Source organism: Rhinopithecus bieti, unplaced genomic scaffold (genome assembly GCF_001698545.2).
Source record: "Rhinopithecus bieti isolate Rb0 unplaced genomic scaffold, ASM169854v2 scaffold_57691, whole genome shotgun sequence".
Classification (NCBI taxonomy): Eukaryota; Metazoa; Chordata; class Mammalia; order Primates; family Cercopithecidae; genus Rhinopithecus; species Rhinopithecus bieti.
Window position 1 is genome coordinate 2,188,622 of NW_016824383.1, and position 23,513 is coordinate 2,212,134.

The following is a 23,513-nucleotide window of genomic DNA, read 5'->3' on the forward strand; positions in this document are numbered from 1 at the left end:
CTTTTGCCAAAGGCAGTTCTGCAACCATTTAATCCAGCCTTTAGAAAATGAGGTCTTCCGAAGAGAACAGAGCTACACCTTCCCCGTCAGAATCCACTGTTATAACCACTTAGATTAAAATGCCCCATTCCTCACAGTATCGTTTTGTCACAGGGTCACACTTCTCTATTCAACTCAGTTTCAGGCTTTTCTTCTACAAGGAAAAAAAGAGGACTAAGTGGCCTCCTAGATTCCACTCTAAAAATAGAAAAAAGCAAGTTGACTTGCTCTGAAATGCAGAAGACCTGTCTTCAGTCTGTCGCCATCTCAGAGGGACCAGGGAAACTACAGGAGCCCTGCTCACTGCTCTTCATGCAAGGTCCTGAAAACACAGCACCTGTTTTCCAGGCACTGTAGGAAGACCCTGCTCCTCTACAAGGTTCCACTAAATAGTCTTCGAAAACCAGAAGCAGGGAAGTGTCAGTCAGATATACACAGGATTTTTGTTGTTGTTATTTTTAAGGCACTCCAGGTTGTGTTTCCTTGAGGATCATCAAGAACAAAAAAGGCCAAAAAAAAAAAAAAAACAAAAACAAAAGTTAGTCTGTATCATATCCCAAGATGGGTCCAAGCCATTTCTCAACCTCAGCCACAGACATGTTCTTCCTCAATGCATAATCCTCAACCTGCAAAAGATGAGAAGCATTTTATTAAACCAACGTGATAAGACTTTTGGAATAGAAGTTTCCACAAGATTTGCCAAAAAACATTAAATACCTTCCATTTCTTGTCTTAATAGCAATCTACAGAGTTAAATGTAGATAGACATTTATCTGCCAAGTTGCCTTATTCTCTGGGCAGAAAAACAACATGTAGTAAACATCTGATGCTTAGAAGCTGTGTGTGTGTGTGTGTGTGTGTGTGTGTGTGTGTGTGTGTGTGTGTGGTTTGCATGCAGAAGTGAGGGCTACAATAGAGGTATTCTGCTGAAATCAAATTAAGACATTAACTGCAGTAAATTTCTTCATCCTTTCCCCTCACTTTATTCTCATTCACATTTAAAATGAAAGAGGTTCTAGAATTTCATTTGAACTAGCGAAGCCACATATAATGAAACAGCTAGCTTACCTGATCCTTGGAAATCTTCCCCACAGCAAAATATTTGGACTTCAAATTGGAGAAGTAGAGGCCTGAGACTGCTGAAGCAGGTGCCATTGCTAATGATTCTGTTAACCTAATGCCTAGAGAGAGCAACACGGGGAAAATGCTTATTGACTTAGTGTCTAGCACAGGGCCTGCAGCTGGCAGGCACTCAATGAACTCTTGTGGAACAAGTGAACCAAAGTGAACTCATGCCTTCTAGGTAGACACATGACACGGCATGAAAACTGCGATAAGTCTAGCAAATTCCTGCCAGGTGAAGAAACAAATTGGGGACATGCAGATCTCCTCTAACCCAGAGGGAGAGGCCTAGGAACGACTCTATACTCCTACCTCCGGCCATCCCAGATCAGTTACAGGCACCCTGATTTGCTCCTAAGCCTAGACCTTCTCAGGCAGGAACTCTGCCCTTGGAGATGAGAACACCAGCTGAAGAGCTCTCTACGGGCTCTGGGCGGCCACTGGTACTAGGGATGACTGACAGCGCCAGTGAACAAGGAGCCCACAACATTGTGAGAAAGAAGAGACAGTTTTCCTTGGGATCTGCCAGCTCAAACAGACCCTCAAGGATATCTATTCGAAGCCACTCGTTTTATGGACGAGGAAATCGAGCAACACGAAGGATGAGCGCTTTGCCAGGGCTGCCCAGCTAGCTTACGGCAGAAACAGGACGCAAACCCAGATCTCACGACTCCTAGAGTCAGTGTTGTTCCTGCTGAAGCAGATGCAGCGCTGCTCATGGTTTCTCACTGAAATCTGGATGCCTTTATCAGCTTTGATGGCATGCTTTCTATTAATTCTGCTGAAAATTGTAAGCTTAGCCTGGGCCATCTCAACCACATCAACTCTGCAGTAATGACAGAACCAGCACATCAATGTGACAATGTGCAGCCACAGAACCACAAGCAATTCAGCTCTAGGCACAGGACGCTGAGGCTGTGTGTCGGCGTCTGGGCCTTTGTCTCAGAAGGGCACATGCCAGCTTCTCGTTTTCTGCTATTAGAATCAATCCACAGGCAAAACATAACAGAGAATTATGATTACAGATGAGTATAAATGTTAGTATCAGGCTAAAAGTAAAGAGAAGAGAGGGCTGAAGGGAAGGCTGGGCGCTCTGCAAGACCAGTGCCCAGGGACACTATCCATAAGCAATGGGACAAGAGCGTGAAGCACATGAGGTTACTGAGGGACAAAGGTCGGTCTCTAAGGGAAGGATTAAAGACGTGACCATGCCTGTGACAGGAAACTGGTGCAGGAGAGACACGGGATGGTATATGTAAGCTAAACTCCCATCTGTTGTAGGCCAAGAGGAAATAATTTAAATTGAAATTTCCAAAACTGCTGATGTAAGAATACTAATCAGTAATACTGAAATAAAATGCCAGAATAAATAGCTACCAGTGAAAAAGAACAGCAGAGGGACAATGTGATGAGAAGCCCTTCCATTTTAAAAACATGTTTAACCCTCAGTGCCATTACGTTGATAAGACTCTATCTACTGAAGAAGGACCACAGGAACCCGCAGCCTTCTGGCTCATACCCGTAGACTGCTCGATGTCCGCGAGTCTCCACATGGTGAGCTTCTCGGTGTGGTCGGGCTGGCTGGGGTAGCCGGGAGCCGGGCGGATGCCCTCGTACCGCAGCCTGCGCAGGTCTGCGACGTCCAGCTGCTCACTGCCACAGTAGGCCCACAGTTCTCGGCGAACCCTTTCATGGAGCTCTTCTGCAAAGGCCTTGGGACCCAGGGCACCAGGCGTGCTTAGGCAGTGGTGGGGGCTCACAGCACCAGTGCAGCCTCCACCCGCTGAATCACAGCCATGAGGTCAGCCTCCCTCATCTGGACCACAGCCAGCGGAAATTTGGCAAGAGGGAACAGGCTGGATTCTCTATTGGTTTGTACGTTCATTAGCTGCTCTGCAGTTCAATTTTGGCCTCAACCTGAGCTCTGAAGGACCACCCTTAATGACCCGAGGATTTTCTACCTTAAAACTTAACCATTTCCCTAAAGGTCAATCCAAAGCTCCACTGGCCAGAAAGAGCAGCTAGGACCATACAGCTGCTAGTCCCTCCACTGTTCACTGCAGGAGAAGGGAGAGGCTCTCCCCAGGGCCAAAGCCACCCCCATTCCATGCATAGGAAGATGAAGAATCTATAGACGACACCAGCATTACAATGAGGTGCTCTGAAATAAAAATTTGTTTTTAATTTTTTGGGGTACTGAGGAAAATGTCATATCACAACAAGCAAAGAGAGACAACAGAGATAAGGCAGAAGTAAAGGCTCTAAGAGCAACAGCCAATTATGGCACCATTCAAGGTTTTTCTTTGCCCCAAAGATAAGGTACACAAGCAATCTGGGGATACATAATATTAAAATATGTGTAATGTTAAAGTCAGCAGCATCCAACTCAAGAAAAAAAAAAAAAAAGACACTGGTTCTAAGGGTTGATCAGTTTTCAGGCACCCACCCCAGGCTCCCTACCCTACCTGGCCTCTGTCCTCAGCCCCTTGCCACGATGCCCCTGCCTTACCTCTGCCAGCCGGTCCCCCAGCGCCTTGACCATGATGCTGCTGTAGTCGTCACCGTCATCCTCATAGGCCTTGCTCAGTTCTTCCACCCCAAAGCAGGCAACGGCAAACAGGCCCAGGTAGTCACGGATGCCAGAATGCAGAGGAGCAATGAAGTCCGAAAGGCAGTAGTATGGCTCCGTGCTGGCAGAGTCCTTCTCGGCCTTAAAACCAAGCAGTGTGCAGGGGTGCCATTAGCAGGAACGTGGCACCAGCACACCATGAGGAGCAATCAGGCAGCTTCAAATGAGCACAAGCTTCACAACACACAGATGGCAGCCTGTATTGTGCACTGTTATATCCCCAGTACTTGGAATGGTGTCTGACACATAGTATTCAATAAATATTTGTAAGATAAACAAATGAAATGAGATTTTAAAAAATGTATGACATGACGTAACATAAACAGTCAAGACAGCAGCTCATTTCGCTCATTCCCGCACGGACCAAACATTTACTGAATGCCTTCAGGCACTGTGCTGACGTCACGGTTTTTTTTTTTTTTTTTTAAGTTTGTCCCCAAGTGTTTTCAATTAAGTCCAGCAACATGTTTGAAAGAGATCCAATAAACAGAAGCGCCTCTACTCTGCATCAACTGAAGCAGTTCAAACAACACACTGCTGGGGTCAGCAATGCCCAGGCCACGTGCTGGCTGACATGTGGGGTGGAGTCGGGGGTCATTCAGGAGCCGGCTGAGGACACCAGGGCCGGCCGGGCACCAAACCAAGAATTCAGCAGGATTTGCTTCTGGATTCTCTCCACAGCCCTGCGGCCTATCCTCCCCCATTTTTCACCCCTCAGCTGATAAGCAACTCTTCCCTGCAACTAAGGTAACAAATAAGGTCTTATACATATTTAAAAAATCAATAAATATTTGCTGAGAAGGTAAACAGCTTATAACTAATACTCATTCAGTGGTTACTCTATGCCTGTTCTTGGCACTTTATATGAATTACTATTTAACCCCTTCAGCCACCTTGTGACATAAGTGATACCATCAGCTCCATTTTACAGACCAGAAATCAGGGGCACAGGAAGCTTGATCAACTGGCCCAAGGCCAGAGAGTGGGAGGGCCAGGGGGCTGGTACCACAACCCATGCTCCTGCATATATGATACTGCTTAGGACTGAGCAATTAATGAGTGGCCAACCAGACACTTCACAGCTCGCTGCCCACCGTGGAAGCAAGTGCAGCTTCACTGACACAGGGCAGGAAATTGTTAAGTGCAGGCGAGGAGGTGTTTGGTAACGGCACACAGGAATGTCACAGAGCTGAGGGAAAGCTGTGCATGGGGAAGCCGTTTTCCACGTACACTTGGCCCATCAATTACTCTTTGCTAACAAAGGCCAGAGGGGGACCCAACACTTCCCTGCACCACAGGAGAGACAGATCACAGAGCCCCATGGTACCTTAGAAGAGACAGCAATCAGAGCCTACTCAGAAGAGCAGACTCCCAGAGTAACAAGGCACTGCCACCAGAATGTTCCAGAGTGCACTGGAGGAATCACTCCTCCTGAGAAATCACTACCTGGGTAGGTAATGTATGTGCCTGGCCCAGTTCCCCTCTCCAAAGGCTATTAAAAAGGTGAACTCTGAGAATTCATTCTATTAAATGCCCTAATATGTCACAGACTGCCTGGACATGAATGGTACTGGAAGTAAAAAGAGATCACAGAGGACACAGGACTTGAAAGATGAAAGACTGGGCTGGAGCAGAGGTTTCTGAACACAGTTATGTCTGTAAAAGAAAAGCCACAGATTCCCTCGTAAGGAGGGGCTGGAACTTAACATTAGAACCCCCATACCTTGTATTCTGTGGTGTCTGAGCCTGGGTGCATACAGTAAGGATTTACTGAGCCTGAGTGCGTATGGTAAGGACGTAGCTGTCCTTGTTTAACTCTTCATGGTACTGTTTAAGGCCCTAAATTTAAGAATCCTTTCAGCTCTTGTTAATGGTCAAAATATCGATGATTATGAATTATATTGTGGTTGGGATTAAAATGCGCCACTATCTTTTTTGTTTGCTTGTTTTTTAGAGACAGGGTCTTGCTCTGTTGCCCAGGTTGGAGTACAGTGGCATGATCACTGGGCTCAAGTGATCCTCCCACCTCATCCTCCCGAGTAGCTGGCTGAAGGAATACAGGCATGCACTCCCCAATGCACGGCTCATTTTTAAATTTGTTTTGTAGAGGCAGGGTCTTGCCGTCTTGCCCAGGCTGGTCTCACACTTCTGGGCTCAAGCAATCCTCCCACCTCAGCCTCTCAAAGTGCTGGGATTACAGGTGTGAGCCACTGTGTCCAGCCAACACTGTTATTTCTGAATGACTGAAAATGGCATTAAAACAGAAAGAATAATTTACTGCAAATTATTAAATTTGTTAATGACTGGTGAATTCTGGCTCCAATTCTTGATTAAGAAACTCTTTTTTACAGCAGCTAAAGGGACATGCATATGATATCTGCCTTTTCAAAGGTGGCGGGGATGAGAGAGAAGTTGCTGGAAGAGTCTGTTCTCACCACTCAAAAGAAAAGAAGTCAGCACAGTCAAAGAACAAGTGAGTGTTCTCTTTCTTCAGAAGCTAAGAAGACTGAGATCCTGACGTGTGACCACCTGAGACAGCAGCAATGGTCCTCATCTATCCATGGAACATGACATGAAATGCCTCACTCCTGCTGAGTGGCCCTGCCTCTGACACCCATGGTGGTGCCTTCGCTCCCCCATCCTTACAGATGGCTTGGGCTTGGGCGTGTGACTGGTCATCTGGGAGCAGGTAAAGCAGACTCTCATTTATGCAAAGCTATTTTGTTTAGTGATTAAACTCACAAGTGAAAGCAGCGTGCTGGCTGTCAGTACACCACCCATACCTGTTGCCTTAACCCATAGAAGGTGGCTATGGGCTCTGCAGCCTGGGGCACGGCACTCTCTGTGTACAGGTGAATGTCGTCTTGGATACTCTGTGCTGGCCAGAACCCAACCACACCCCGGGCTTGGAGTTTCTTTTGATTAATCAGTGTGTTCAGCATATTTTGAGCATCATCGTAGACCTTTTTGGCCTCTTCACCTATTAGAAAAACATAATTAGAATTCACTTAAAGATACCGAAAATAACCATCAAACAATGCTTCTTTTAAAAGCCATTACCCCTCCTCAGACACCTTCCCTCTTCAGGCTTCTCCATTTTCCTCAAATGCTTTCTGGTGTTTGCCATTGACCCAGCTTAAAGTGGAACAGCCAGGGTTTTGTGGTTCCTGCTAAGTGCAGCTCCCACAGTCTGCTTCTCCCAGTTCAAGCCACTTAAGTTTTCCATTGGACAAAAAGCAGAGAGCCAAAGCTGTGGCTCCCCAAAGCATTCTGTCAGAGGGGACGAGAAAAAGCAGGCCAATTCCTCACTCACTGATGTTCCTCATGCATGTACAACTCCACTGACTTCTCAGTGACCTCTGGGAGACATGACCCGTGCTTCATATTCTGTGGTGCTTTTAATCCCAACCACAATATAATTCATAACAATTGATATTTTGAACATAACAACATCTGAAGGGATTCTTATATTTGGGGCCTTAAACAGTACCATGAAGAGTTAAAAAAGGACAGCTACATCCTTACCATATGCACTCAGGCTCAGTAAATTGTTACTGTATGCATCCAGGCTCAGACACCACGGAATACAAGGCACGGTGCATACAAGGCACAGGCCATGTCCCTTAGAGGTCACTGTGAAGTCAGTGGAACTGTATATGAACAGGGAACGTCAGTGGTAAGGGGTGAAGTATGGCCCAGACCCTCACACGTGCCTTCAGTGCTCCACCTGGCTGGCCTGCTCCCGGACCTGCAGTGCGAGCGAGGCTCCCAGGACACCCTCTCAGTTTCTGTGTCTGTGAGACTAGGTCATCCTGCCCATGGTGAGAAGCCGGCCCTACGGCCCCTGGACAGCTCACCTGTGATGATTCAGGGGCAGCACACTGAGAAGCCCCTTGCCCACCATCACGTTCCTGGCTACCTGAGAGCTCCTGAGTCTCAGCATCCTAACACGTACACCCAGGCCCACCCCCCATGGGAAACTTGGCAATAATTTGGTTTCTAGGCTCCTCTCAGCCCTAATCCCATGCTTCTGTGAGCCTACCCCTCCCTGTTGCTCTGATCTGGCTACTACCTGATCCTTTGAATGGCTTTGCATTTGGATTCTGTGTCTCTGTTGGTGGATTTTGGGGTGAGGCTAGAAGTGAGAAGTGGGGGGTAGTAATTTATCACCTCACCTACTTCTCTAGTTTACACCCCAAATTCCCATTCCCTCCCCAATGCTCCAAGCACAATGGGCTCCTTGCAATTCCCCAAACAGGCACATGTGCCTATGACTTCTCACACTGTCTCCTCTACCTGGAATGTCCTTTTCTTCAACACCATATCACATCCACAGTTCCAGCCATGGCAACTCCCACTGAATCCTCAAAAACAGTTCAAACACCACCTCGTCCAGGAGGCCTGCCCTGACTACCCAGTCTGAGCTCTGTCTCCTCTTGTGTCCATAGGAGCCCAGGCAGGGCCCATTACTATTGACTGTGCCAGCTAGTCGGGTGCTTGATGGCAGGGATTTTGTTGTCTTCCATTTATCCCTAGTGCCCAAAAAGTAACTGACGTCAATAAACATGCATTAAAAGAATAAAGTAGATACCAAATTTAGCTGATATAATAAGGACCAATCTAGCAGTTTGAAAACATTAAAAAGTTGGGCAGGTGAGCAATATGAAAGCAACTGTAATCTGCACAATCCAAATCCGCTGCTCCTCACCGATTCCAGTCTTCAAAGTCACAATCCTACATCTTGAATATCAGAGGCAGAAAGGAAGGATATACTGCACTAACCTACTGTTTTGTCATTAAATATCTTGGGAAAGCCTCGATTCGGGTACTTGCCCCGGAGCTGCCAGACATCAAAGAAAGGCTTCCAGTCAATGTAGTCCACCAGCTTCTGCAGGTCATAGTCTTCAAAGACCTGGGTCCCAATAAACGTGGGCTTCACTACAGGAGAGAAGTATGGTTGTCAATGCTGATGCTGGCACCCTGCCTGATGGAGGCCTCCCTGCCAGCTCCTCACTGCTCTGCCAACTCCCACGCTCTGCCTCCCTCCTGTCACCCGTAGGAGTTGTTTTACAAAGAGGGGAACTTTAAATTATCGTGGAGAAGGAGTAATTCTGCATTGAGTCTTAAATAAAACTATTCTTCACATGCAGCTGACTACACCACCCTTGGAAACTGTTCCCTCAATCCTTCCATCCCCAACCCCCGCCCAAGAAGGAAAGACAAGACGGGTTAATCCTCACTTATACAAATGAAGACAAGGTGAATGTGAAGAACACTCCAGAAAGACATGGAGAGTAAGCCACTTATGTAAAGTTTCAAAACCGGAAACAATTATCTAGATTGCCTGATACACATGCCCAGTCAAAATATAGGCGAATGAAGTCCCAAATTCAGGACTGCTGTGCTTTCTGCAGGGGAGGAAGGGACACACGTGGGACTTCCAATATGTATTCTTCAATACATAATCCTCCACTCTGCCGAGCACGTGTGTAGCACAGATGTATGAGCAAGGAAAAGCTCACTTATTACCTTGGAAATATGGATTCAATTAATATAACCTCTGTTCACTCTGTATTGTTTCATTTTTAAAAAATCAGATGGTAGGTTATGTCTTAAGCTGGCTAGTAGGTAAACATGGATGTCAATATATTGTTCTTCATACCTCCTGGTGAGTCTAAAATATACCATAATTTAAATAATGGTGAAGACTTCAGAGACAGATGGTGCTGCTGGGCTTTCTGGGGCAGGTAGAGCAGCACTGCCACCTGCCCTCCAGCCCATAGTGTGGTCTGCACCTCGGACTCCGGTCTGACATGGCAGGATCAGGCTGGAATCTAAGGTGTTGGCCCCACTGCCATTATCTGAGCCTTCCTGTCTCTCTACTTTCTGATTTGTAACCATGGATCAGAGAACTTCCTACTCTACCAATCTCAGGGGCTCTGGGAGAACACAGAAGCTTCTATTTTTCTCTCATTTGACTTCTTAATTCTGCCTGGAAATCTCTACCTTTTCATATTTGTTCACAGTAGCCTTTTCCCATTTGTTCCTCATCATCCTTCTACTACACAGGACAATCCCTTCTTTGGAAATATCCTATTATGTTGGTTTGTTGGCAACAAAGTCTTTATGGTCCCCTTAGTAGAGAAACTAAAAGGAATCTACAGATAGACCCTTGATTCAAGCGTCCTCTCACGTGGGAAGGCAGAGCGAACGTGCTGCTGCAGAGCCACTGATGGACTCTCTCTTGACCAAGCTTGTCTTCCAGAGTTTAAGAAATGTTTGCGGTTTTACCATCAGGGCCTTAAAAGAAGACCCTCTTTTATCTCCTATCAACTTCCTGCAACTACCCTAAGACTGGCTGTCCTCAGATATATTTCAGAGGTCCAGGCCTCAAGGCCTCATGGCCCTCGGGCAGCACGACGGGCCCTGCAGTAGCCCCATGCCAGAGGTTAAAGCGGCCACTAAAAAAGCATCCCAACTGCTGCCAGGTGCTATGGCCTTGGGAGCGTATTTCCAGCAAAATATGTTTTGGATGTTTGACTTGATCCAAACAGACTTGCCCTTGTGTTATTATTCCAATTTCACAGGGAAAGATACAGAGCAAATAATCGGAGCCTGAACTATATATATCAATTTATAGTTTTTCAAAGGTTTTCACAGAGTACTTTACCCTCACAGCATTTCCAAAAAGTAACTCCTTTTTTCACACGGTAGAAACTGTCAAACGTGAAAGCAAGCTGCTCAAGGTCATTCTGTGAGTCAGAGTAAGGAGCCACATTGGGATGAGAACCCCGGCCTCCCGGCTCCCAATATGGCATTCTTTCCACCAAACCATGCTGAACTCAGCAGGGATGAAATTAGAACCAAGCACACCTACATTTCCAATTTAATCCGCTCAACTCTGCCAAGCATGTGTAGAACACAGATGTCGTGAGCAATGAAAGCTGATTTGAGGCATTACCTTGGAAATATGGATTCAATTAATATAACCCCTGCTCACTCTGTCTTGGTTTTGCATTTGTGTCTCACGCCTCTCTGCGCCTGTCAAAACATCTTACATGTTTTATTCCCTTGTGAGCACCTATATGAGGCAAGAAAGGTGGCTAGAAATTGAAAAAAGGAAGAAACCAAATAAAAGAAATAAAAAGAGAGGGAAACATCCAGAGAGAGGACAAGAGAGAAAGCAAGAAATAGAGGATCCTGCTTTGTTGCAGTGTTTTAAAGATGTGTGAATGCAAAGGCGTTTCCCATTTTAGACACTTCACATCTGCCCTTGGGCCTGTGAAAGACCCAGGCCACCTCAGGTGACAGTACCACCAGGCAGGTTTCCACAGAACTTCCTTCAAAGAGACAGAGACCAACTCAAGCACAGCATAGAGGAAAGAGCATGGCTTTAGAAGACAGACCAGAGCCGGGCGTGGTGGCTCAAGCCTGTAATCCCAGCACTTTGGGAGGCCGAGATGGGCGGATCACTAGGTCAGGAGATCAAGACCATCCTGGTGAACACAGTGAAACCCCGTCTCTACTAAAAAATACAAAAAAACTAGCCGGGCGAGGTGGTGGGCGCCTGTAGTCCCAGCTACTCGGGAGGCTGAGGCAGGAGAATGGCGTAAACCTGGGAGGCAGAACCTGTAGTGAGCCGAGATCGCGCCACTGCACTCCAGCCTGGGTGACAGAGTGAGACTCCGTCTCAAAAAAAAAAAAAAAAAAAGAAAAAAGAAAAGAAGACAGACCAGAGACAGATTCCTAGTAACCTTTCAAGTTTCCACCCAAATCTCAGTTTCTTCAAATTAAAACGTGGATAATTCCCATGTCCATTACGGAGTTGTCTGAAGGACTCAGAGAACTGCTATGAGTCCATCTCAAGATGGTGTCTGGCACACAACACCTGCTCCATAAATGGCACCTATTCTCTTTCTTTCCGTTCTTCAGTCACTCATCAGCACTAGACACAGTTGAGAGTTGTTAGCTGCTGGTTTGATTTTGTAGCCAAGTAAATGCACATATCTCCTCAGCACAATGTCAGTTACCACACCCAGACTTTCTCTAGTCCACAGCCAAACAGACCTGGGTGAGGTTCAGACAGCCAATCCATTTGGAAACCACTTTTTCTGGCTTGACTTAAGGGTAAGTATCTCCTCTCCTGTTAAAAAACAAAGAAAAATTAGTTAGAGACTGTTAGCTTTTCTACAGCTACTATGAAAACATGTCCAAGAAGGCCAGTATGTAAGCTTTGCAAAAAGGCAAAAGCTCTTGTTCATGAGAATCCTTACCCTAAAAAGCTCTTCCTTTTCTATCCAGTTGGTTTCACATTGGCACCAGAATTAAGAGAGAGTAAAGATTCAATAAGCATCCATTAACTATTGATATGTAAATATGAGCCTGGCTCTGCGGCCTGAACCTGAGGTACTAGGGAAGTGTCCTACCTGTACTTTTAGAACACCTGAGGCCAGCTGTTAACTGGCCTTCCATGGCCCACCCTGAGGACCAGAACGTAGAATTAAAGAAACTGTCCACTGTGGGCAAACCTAAGGAGAGAAAAAAGCCAACCACAGCATCTTGGCCCAGCCAGCACCTCAGAAGCAAAACAGCATGTTTTCTTCATGCTGTTGATCTCATTTCACTTGCCTAGCAACTCCCAAAATGCTCCCACCAAAGCCCATAAGGCAAATAACCAGAAATAAATATTTCAGTGACTTCTAAAGCATAATTATGCCTGTTCTCCATGGATTCCCTGAAACTTATCAAGAGAGGGACAGTTCTTGAAACATCATTCTGTACAGTCAGTGTTGGGCAGTCAGGCAAAGAGGCTTATACTAGTCCTGCCTCATGTCTCCATTTTCTTCCATTAGCTCCTCAAGAATGGGAATCTGTGGGAGTCATTTCAGTAAACTGTTTCAGTGCCTGTTTCCCTGCTGAGTACGAACTCATGTTTTATTCATTACCAAAGCTCTGGTATCTAGCACAGCAGCCCCTAACACCTACTGGGTACCCAATAAATGTTTGGCTGAATAAATAAAATTCATTTTAATATAACCAAAAATTATTTGGGAACTCAGACACTGAAGACCTCTGATTTGAACTAGAAGACAGAAATTCTCAAAAATGATGCCAAGCCTTTTATTCTCCTCAAAACCACTTTAAGAAGTCACATTAAAAACTAGGATCATAAACACTAGTCACATTAAACACAAGCGAAGATCTGTTTCTACTACTTACCTTGAGAGACTCATAATGGTCCTGTCTAATATCTTCATATTCTTCCATAATTTCCTCAAAGTATTCATCCTTTAGATTTTCATCTAACAGCTGAGAACACTGAAAATGTAAGATAACCATAGATGAGCAAAAGATGGTAAAACTGGTGCAGTAATGGCTAACTCTGATAACACCTCCTTCAGGAAGGCTTCCTTAACTTCATTTCTTCTCCCTTCACCAACTGTGCTAACTCCTGCCTGGTATGCAGGAAAGGGTAAACTCAGTGGCCTTGGGATGTTCAAACCCTGCACAAGCCAAAGAAAGGACTGGCCCTTGACTGGTTTCTGGGAGACAAACTCTAAACCCTTGGGATAGCCTGTCTGATAAGAGAGTCACTGCGTGCCTGGCACCCTGGGCCACGTCAGATCATTTATGCTAACAGTCTGATTTATGGTGGGGAACCGTAGCTCATGCTTATGTTTGACCTCTGCAGGGATTGAAGACTGAGCAATTAAGGCTACACACATGGGCATTCTGGGCCTATGTGACTAAACCCCAACAAAAACGCAGGACATGAAGGTTCAGGTAAGCTTCTGGGTTGGCAAGTCTCCTTACATGTTGTCACACATCATTAGTGGATGCAATAAGCACCATCCGGATTACTCTATGGGGAGACAACTCCTGCAACTCTGTACCTGGTCTCTCCTGCATTCCATCCTATGTGCCTTTTGCCTTTCCTGATTTTACCTATATCCTTTCACAATAATAAACCATGGTCACAGCAGTGTTTCCGGGTTCTTTGTGTCCTTCTAGTGAAACTTTTAACCTGAAAGTGGTCTTGGGAACCCTCTGGGTTAAGTAACCCCCAACCCAATGTTTAAAAAATATTCTATTCATCTACTACTGCACTTTCCAAAGCCTTTTAGTATCAATTTATATATCCACTTCCCTTACGAGAAAGCCCTATGAGAGCTGCAATCACACATTCACTACCTTCATGCCCTTGGTGCCTAGCCCAGCGCCTGGAGGTGCATTCTCACTAAATGTTTGCTGAAGGAATGAGGTTAATCTTCATAGTCCACTGTGACTTTCTGCTAAAATTGGAAAGGAAACCAATAACTGAGAAAATGTGAGTCTACTCATTAAATTGTAAAACCAGGATCGGCTAAATATCATTTGTTAGTATGATTATCAAGTTGATAGAAGAATCGCTACCATCAAAGCACAAAATAAAATTACATAGAAAGAAGAAATGGCAACTACTGATCACATCAGTTGAAAAATAAACATAGCACTACCCCATCCCTGCATTCTCCAGCATGATTATCTAATACACAAAAAGGCAAGAAATCTTCATCTGAACTTAAGGAAGTTAGACTGAATGATGGCTAAAGTGCCTATCAGCTTTAAAAGTCTATAACTTTACGTGGGTTTTCTAAGTATCTCTAATAACAATTCAATCACCTATGAATTAGTATAAAACAAAATCACCTCATTCAGGAATACAATCAGAAAAGGCCATTGTGGCAGGCCAAAAATAGGTTCCCAAATAGTGTTCACACCACAAAGTATTTCCCAGCCTTACATTAAACTCACCTCAATGGAGTCCTCGTTTAGGAAACCCAGCACAGCCCAATGAAACAAGAGGGGAGCGCCTACTCTGAACTCCCTGAAGTATATGTAACCAATGTTTTAAAACCTTCTTGCATTTTGCTAGATTATACACTCTGAGAGAGCAAAACCAGATGCCCCTGACATCCAGGGAAATCTACGACCCCCTAATGCTGGTGCTACTGGGTAGACAGAACATACCACTGCAGTTTGCTGGCACCTTGCACAGCCCCATGGAGCCCACTACTCCCAGAGCCACAGTGGCAGGCCCCTTCTGGCCCGGTCTGACTTACTTGATGGAAACAAGTTCATGGTCAATATGTGGGCTAACCTACATGATCATTCCACCAAAAAATCAAATCCATCATGTGTTTTCATGCCAACCACTGGGACATATTGCAGTTTATATTTTCCTTCATTTTTAAAAATTGTATTTCATGGCAACAGCCAAACGATAAGAGCAAATAAATTGAAAACATATTTTATAATTTAAAAAGAATAAAATACTGCACCTCGTTTTTTATTAAAGAAGAAAAAAGAAAGCAAGAGGGAATCCTCAGGTCTAAATCTCCAACCATTAAGTATTTGCTACATCTTTTTGGAATCTTCCAAATACATGAGACAGCTGCTTAAATGTGATCCTGTTCCATGTTCATTTCAGTTAGATCAAAAGAGCCTGAGCCAATGAGCCCACAACCAACTGAAACAAATTATACCACTGGCTCCTGAAGTGTCACTAGCAGTTACCCACATGATTTGTCATCTGACTTACGTCTGAGTAATTTCAAAATGTGGTCGTTTCTTTGTACATGGGAGGAGCTAACCACTGCTGGCTGCATGGCTGGACCAAACTGTAAAGAGCACAAACACTCACTCCTCATTCCCTGCCTGGCTTTCAGCAAGGCCCCCACTGCTCTAGCTCTTCAAGATGGTGAAGGCGGGCGGGCGCAGTGGCTCATGCCTGTAATCCCAGCGCTTTGGGAGGCCAAGGCAGGTGGATCACTTGAGGTCAGGAGTTCAAGACCAGCCTGGCCAACATGGTGAAACCCCGTCTCTACTAAAAATATAAAAAAATTAGCCAGGAATGGTGGCGCACACCTGTAATCCCAGCAACTCGCGAGGCTGAGACAGAAGAATTGCTTGAATCTGGGAAGCGTAAGTTGCAGTGAGCCGAGATCGCGCCACTGCACTCCAGCCTGAGCAACAGAGCAACACTCCATCTTACAAAAAAAAAAAAAAAAAAAAAAAAAAAAAAAAAAAAAAAAAAAAAAAGCTGAAGGGAGCTTATCCATGGAATCAAAGGGCCGATTCTTCCCCCTGCCTGTAGAGGAAAAGTTGGCACTGTGCAACTAAATGGATCCAAAAGTCTTGCCTCTGAATGGAAACTATTCAAGGCTATGCATCAGTGTTTGAAAATGATGACAAGTGTTAAAAAGAGGCCCATGGACCTGACATAAGCTCCTATGGAGCACAATCCAAGAATAAGAAACAAACATTGTTTTAAAATGGAGTTGTAGAAATATAGCTTATTTGCATATTTGTCTACATCAATGGCAAATAAAAAATTGCAATTTTATGATCTCAGACTGAGTTACTTTTATCCTTTTTAATAAAGGCGAATTGTTAAGTATTAATGGGAAACAAGTTTAATTTAACATAGAGAAGGATAACCTGCATTCAAATCCCACACCTGCCACTTGGCAGATGTGTGGTCTCAGTAGAGCTCCTAATCTCTTTATTCTTCTGTCTCCTGATCTCTAAAATAGAGACAATAAAAATATCCACCTCGTGAGGTTAGCCTGAGGATTAAATAAAATCCATGTAAAGCACTTAGCTCAGTACCTGGCACACTACACGTTTTCAATAATGTCAGTGATTATTATATAACTTTCATGTAAATAAATTCACAGATCTGAAATAATTTCCTTGGAAGATAGCTCAGGAAATGTGGTCACCCTGGTCCAGGTCCCGTGGCATCACTGGAAGTCTCGTAGATCACCAGGCCACCTCAGTAACCTTCCTCGCCTGTAAAATGTGAAGGCTAGACTAGATTTGTGGTTCTCAAACTGTGCTCTTTTGATGAACACTAGGAGCGGGATGTGATGTACTTGGAAATTCTGCCACATTGAATTTCCAGGTAAGATATCACTTAACAGACAAATATTCTGTGGCTGAAATCGATTTGGAAACCACTGGACCACAAGGTCTCTTGGGTGCCCCCCAGCGGTTATAGCCCATTATTCAGTGAAAACAATGAAACCTGTAACAAGATAGAATATTAGGCTTCACCGAAAAAGAAAAGCAGGACGTGGGCTAATTGTTTATGATGTTCACTGAGAAGCAGAAACCACTGTTCTGAGTTTTAAATATCTAGAAGATGTTTTTCTGTCTTTGGGTAGGGTCAACAAGGACACTTTCAAGTTTGTTTTCTATCTGGAAAATGTCATTTAAAATCCAGCATTCCTTTTAGACAGTCAAGTAAGTATCTATTCATGTTTGTGACTGGGTGAAATCTTTGTCTGGCTGGTGTCCAGGTCAAAGGTGTCTTGGTGCCAGGCCGTCTACCTGTCTGCTGCTCAGTTCTGTAACTGTCTTTGAAAGTACAGGACATGGTCACCTGGACCCCCTTCCAGCAAGGCAGTCACTGCAGAGGCACACCATAAGCCTCAGGCTGCTCTTTGACCTTTATTTAGTAGAACTGAATAAAAATGAATAGATCTTAAGTTATACCCTTACTTGTAATGCACTCTTTCCAACACATCTGGAATAAAATGTAAGGTCACTCACTTACCACCACGACACTCTTGGACGCATCCAGGACGTGGATTACAGGCGCACTGTATCTTGGAGCTATTTTAACTGCTGTGTGGGTTCTAAAAAGAAGGGTCAGAAAGAAAATATATCCATCAGCACTGACAGTTCCTATACAACTCTTGTTCAGAGCCATTAGAGATAATGTATTTCTACAGTGCTTCCCAGAGAAACATTTCAAGGTGCTTACCTACAAATACTGAACTTCAAATTTCCCTTGTAAAACATGAATGACTTTTTCCCTACCCTAAGATGGGAAACCTAGCCCAGGCTCTGCAGAAGTCTGTGGCAAAAATGAGAAAGATCTTGTCCTCAGCTCCGTTAACAAGGGACTGAGCCCGTGCATGACCTGGTGCTCATTAGCAGCCCATGTGACTTAAGGGAGGTAACCAGGCCCAGGAAATCACACTGCTGTCATCAAGGTCAGGTTGAGTTCCCTCCTCCAAATGAGCTGGGATAGCAGCCAGGGCCCCTAAGGAACCAGGAACCAGGCAGAGGACACAGGACATGGCTGTCTAGCAGCTGCTCCCCTGTTCATGGGAGACGTCAACACTCCTCGGCCCCAATCCCACCTTGTACTTGCAGAATGGAACCCCAAACCCGAAATTCTACACAGAATAATTCGGAGAGGCAAAAGCAAGAAAAATACTGTATTTTATTTTATTTTGCATTTATTTATTTATTTATTTTGAGACAGAGTCTCATTCTGTTGCCCAGGCTGGAGTGCAGGGGCACAATCTTGGCTCACTGCAAGCTCCGCCTCCCAGGTTCACACCATTCTCCTGCCTCAGCCTCCCGAGTAGCTGGGACTACAGGTGCCCACCACCACACCTGGATAATCTTTTTCTATTTTTTTTTTTGTAGAGACGGGGTTTCATTGTGTTAGCCAAGGTGGTCTCGATCGCCTGACCTCGTGATCCACCTGCCTCAGCTTCCCAAAGTGCTGGGATTACAGGCATAAGCCACTGCACCTGGCCAATATTTTACTTTTAATATTTAAGATTATTTCTGCCCCAAATCCCTATTACCAAACTTGAAAATGTTGGTATTAGGAAGAAACCCCTTTTCATTCTTAAAATTGCCTAATTAACAGAAGTGCAAAACAAACTGCCCTGTGATGACTGGATGTTTACAGCAACAGGATAGGCTACAGATCTGCTACTTCGTGACAGAACATAACGAATTAAAGTGGAAACTGAAAACGTGTACAGCCTCCCTTACAGTGGTTAATCCAGAACCCCTGGAGAGGGAGGAGAAGTGTATTCTGGCCACATCCCACCTTCAGAAGGGCGGCCATCGGCAGTCCCCACGAGATGGGCAGTGCTTTCCGCCTTTTCTCCCCCTCCTCCTCCCCAGAAGTAGCACTACTCTTCCTCAAGTGCTTTCATATTCTTCCCCTCAACAAAATGTATGTTTGGAATAGTATCTAGAATATGCTACTATATGAGAAAGAAACAAAGTAGCAGAACACTATGTTTAATGCAATTGTATTTTTAAAAAACAACACCCTCAAGCTTTTCCAAACAACCAACCAATCCTATATCTAAGTTTCTATATATTTAGAAAAAACACAGGGAGATACACATCAAAGTGTCCACACTGGTTATGGGGGTTAGAGGTAAGGCTGAAGGTGGGAAGAGAGAGACTCAATTGTACTTTACATTCCTCTGAATTGTCTGACAAGGTCTAGTTAATGTGGATTATTGAGGTAATTTTTAAAAACCAAGAGACTGTTGTAGGTGTAATACATGCATGAGTGTGTTTTTAACAGGCTTCTCAAGGAAAGCTCTAAAACTCATAATAAGACAGACAAAACCAGTAACACTTCATCTGTTCCATCTTCCTAACAGTATCTCCACTCGTAAACAGGAAGCAAAGGACCACAAAGCCTTAGGCTATGAGAACTGCGCTGGAAGACGGGCATTCATGCATAAGCCAGTGAGTCAAGAGCCATCTTTTGGACTGGGAAGGCTGGGGTACGGAGTGGCAGGGGGGCCAGACCATGGCCCTGGGGCAGATGAATGAACTCCATGGCCTTCTGAGACCCTCCTGTTTTATGCCTAGTGTATGCTCAGGGACCAAAGATCCCAAATCTATTCAACTCTTTCAATCTCTCCAAATATCGATTCATCCACTAGACTAAGCTTGTCCAACATGCAGCCCAGGAAAGCTTTGAATGAGGCCCAACACAAATTCGTAAACTTTCTTAAAACATTATGAGATTTTTTGCAGTTTTTTTTTTTTTTTTTAGTTCATTAGTTATCGTTAGTGTTAGTGTATTTTATGTGTGGCCTGAAACAATTCTTCTTCCAACGTGGCGCGGGGAAACCTAAAGACTGGACACTCCTGCACTAGACAGCCTTAACCTTCATTTCGAGTGTCCTGGGGGTGCAGTTTCAGTTCTACTCATGCTACTGCAAGTCACTGATGTCTGCAAAAGCCATAGGGTCATTTCCCCTCAGCGATGTTTTCATGAAAATGTGGAAGTCCTGAGCTAATGAGCTACTGCTAAGTCCTCCACTGGTTTGTAGGAAATAATAAGGGCTCCTAGATGGGTTTCTGAGACATTTCAACTCCTGAATGCTTTCTAGCAAAGGTGGCTTTCCTAGGAGATGATTTACTTTATTTGGATGCAAAAGGCATTAACCATATATGAAGAGACTGATAAATCAGACTTTGTAAAAATTAAGAACTTCTGTTATCCAAAGACAGCACTAAGACAGCATAGGGCAAGCCAGATTAAAAAAAAATCTATTTGCAACATACGTATTTCTGATAAAGGGCTTGTAACTACTATAAATTAAAGAATGTGTACAAACCAGTAAGAATAAAGCAGAATACCCAATTTTAAAATACTTAAAAAGCATATCCAAATGGTCAATATACAAATGAAAAGGTGTTCAACATCATTACTCAGCAGAGAAATGCAAACAAAAACCATAGCAAGGTATTACTACACCCATGACGAGGGATAACACTGAAAAGGATGTGGAATAACTGAAACTTTCACAATTGCTGGTGGGAGTGTAAACGGCTACAATTACTTTGGAGAACTATGTGGCAATAGCTAATGAAGATGATCATAGGCATATCCTATGATCTGGCAATTCTGCTTCTAGGCAGAAATACACATACATGTGCACCAAAATTGATGAGCATTAAGTGTTCATAGCAGCATTGTTTGTGATAGCCCCAAAGTGGAAAACCCCAAATGTCCACCAACAGTAGCAAGAGTAAATAAGTCACAGCACATTATACAATGGAATACTACGTTGAAAAAAAAAACAACAACAAAACAAACGACTATTGTAACAAGGCTGGGACCTCAGAGACTCAGAGACATGATGTGGGGCAAAAGAAGCCGGACACAGGAGAACACATACAATATGACTCCACTTATATAAAGTTGAAATGCAGGCAAAACCAACCTATGGTGACAGAAGGAAGAACAGTGGTTACTTTTGTTGGAAAGGATGACTGGGTGAAGGAACCTGGTGAGGTTCCTAGGGGGCCATTAGTGTTCTATTTCTTGATCTGGAGGTGGTTACATGGGTGGGTTCCCTTTTGTAAAAACTTGTCAAGTTGTACATCTATATGATTTGTGTACTTTTCTGCATAACTGCTAAACTTCTCTAAAAGCACTTACTTAAATAAGAGAGCCTGATAAAGCAAGACTTCAGATCGCAGACCTCTTGCGCTGTCACTAATAAGAATGGAGTCAGAACTGGGAAATTCTACACTGAAGGGCTTGGAGGTTGCACGGGACTCTGTTTTCCAAAGGCTGTTCCAGCACCACAGTGTAGAAAGGAATGGTCCCCGGGAAGCAGTGCTACCTACTGGCTCCTATTTTCCAAGTAATTTCCCAGAAACTGCAACAGGCATGGAAGAGAAGAGAACCAGAAGAGGCAGGGCTCACAGAGAAACAAAGCACTGGAGAGTCGAAAGAAACCTTAGGCGGCCAGCAGTCCCAGCTTTCTACCTTCAGGCCAAACACATTTACAGTTTCCCAGACAATGAGAATAGATATTTCGCAGTAACTGAAGAGATGTTGGTGATTTCCTATCTCATTAATTCTAATTTGATGTATCAGGTTATAACTGTTAAGAATCATTAACAAGCTAATTTTGCCAATAATGTATCTTGAGAGGCTAGTCGTGTTGCTTCTCAAAGTTCTTTTTCTTTAATCTGGTAGCTTTTACATGGTAAACAATAGAATGGACTATTTGGTAAAGTTCCAATTTGCACAAGAAGCAAATTTCTGAGTATAGTGTCCCACCACATAAAAAGATTCTTTTTTTTGAAGCCAGCATCATATTTACATAACACGTAACGTATTTTAATTATATTCCTTTAAATACTTATTTATTCTACTTTACAGTTGATTAAAGTCTTTCATTCTGACAACAGTCCTTAGGTCCTCTTACCATTCTCTTCACTAAGCTTGTCGTCAATTACCCAAGCCCATGCTCATCAAAACCCATTATTAATGGGTGGCCATATCCCTTGAGACCAAGTCTGCCACATTTCCTGGTACATAAGTCCTTTGTGGAAAAACAAACCCTGTTTTCTAACATTAGCAATGACAGTAAAACTATCGAATCCTTCAAGTATGAAGAACAGCTAATGGATAAAAGACACATCATACTATTTCTACTGATGAAGATGACTCATTCAAATTGTAAACGGTATGATGGTTAATTTCACGTATAAACTTGGCTAGGCCATGGTATACAGTTTTTGGTTAACCACAACCTAAATGTTACTGTGAAAGTATTTTTTTTAGATGTGATTAACATTTATCAGTAGACTTACAGTAAAGCACATTATCCTCCACTTATGTAGGTGGGCCTCATCCAGTCAACTGAAGGCCTTTAAGAGACAAGACTAAGGTCCCTTGTTCACTCCCCAGCCCTACAAGGAAGAAGAAATTCCACCTCCAGACTGTCTTTAGACTCAAAAAATCAACTTACCTGTGTCTCCAACCTGCAGATTTCAGACTTGCCGGCCTCCACAATCACAGGAGTTAATTCTTTAAAATAAATCTCTTTCTCTCTCTATATATAAACATATCCTATTGATTCTGTTCCTCTGAACAACCCTATACAAATTGGTTGAATGTACAGTTGTTTCTAGTCCAAAAGGAACTCTGGCATACCTATAACCAGACCTTTATTGTATTTCTGCATCAGGAAAATTAGAAACTAGATGTTATGGGACCATTGAGTTCAATGCTCCAGTATGATAATGCTCCCTGAGAAAGTGAACTGTATGTGGCATAAAAGGTCTAGTACCCACAGTTAACATAGCACTTACCACATATCACTATGATCATGATCCCAGGAAAAAGCTGGTAAACTGAATAATTATCATGTGAACAAATTTGAACTTTCTCATCTTTACATTTTATACCTCTTTATGTTGTTAACCCAAAGGTTCCCAAAATGCTCCCCTTTCAACTCCCCAAAGTGACCACTTAGTTCATTCTTGCTAGATGGGCTTTCTGTCTCCAAACTACTACAAGGTTAGAGTTCCTTCAAAGGAACCTATAATTATTCAATCAGACACCTGCTTCAAGACAGTGTGGGCAAAAGTTCAAGTAATGATTTTGTGCCAAAAAACACAGCTTCTCCACTCAGTTTAATTTCACAAGAAGAGTTCATTATAATTCTCAGGAACTGAATCGGAAGTGAGAGCGTTAAGAAAAAGATTATTGCAAGCCAAAGAAATCCAAGAAAAAGCAAAGAATAGAAATCACAAAAAAGTTTTCTATAGCATGCTCTGAAAGTATTCTGGCTCTCACCCAAGTGAACACCAGAAAATTTTTGTGTTTATATAACAAAAAGTCAATGTACTAAACATAAGAGAAAATCCAAAACAACACAGGTTTACCACTGTTTTAAACACTGGCATTTAAGAGAATTTGAAGTGAGGACAAAGCTCATTAATATAACTTACCTTGAAGTGGTGGCTCCTCCAATCAACAATGGAATCTTTATAGCTAATCTCTCCATTTCCTTGGCAACAAAAATCATTTCATCCAGGGAAGGAGTGATGAGTCCTGACAGGCCAATTATATCTATTATTTAAAAAAAAAAAAAAAAAA

General features: G+C 43.6%; 1 protein-coding gene across 1 annotated transcript in view; it reads right to left on the reverse strand.

The window, feature by feature from the left end:
• Positions 1-216: 216 nt before the first annotated feature.
• Positions 217-23,513, reverse strand: part of MTR (5-methyltetrahydrofolate-homocysteine methyltransferase) — a 105,252-nt gene continuing 81,955 nt past the window's right edge. Inside the window, 10 exon segments of the mRNA XM_017862275.1 lie at positions 217-665; positions 1,108-1,220; positions 2,681-2,873; positions 3,671-3,871; positions 6,574-6,770; positions 8,573-8,728; positions 11,858-11,933; positions 13,010-13,108; positions 17,391-17,472; positions 23,366-23,486. Of these exon segments, the coding sequence (XP_017717764.1) occupies positions 579-665; positions 1,108-1,220; positions 2,681-2,873; positions 3,671-3,871; positions 6,574-6,770; positions 8,573-8,728; positions 11,858-11,933; positions 13,010-13,108; positions 17,391-17,472; positions 23,366-23,486 (1,325 nt within the window). The 3' untranslated portion in view covers positions 217-578.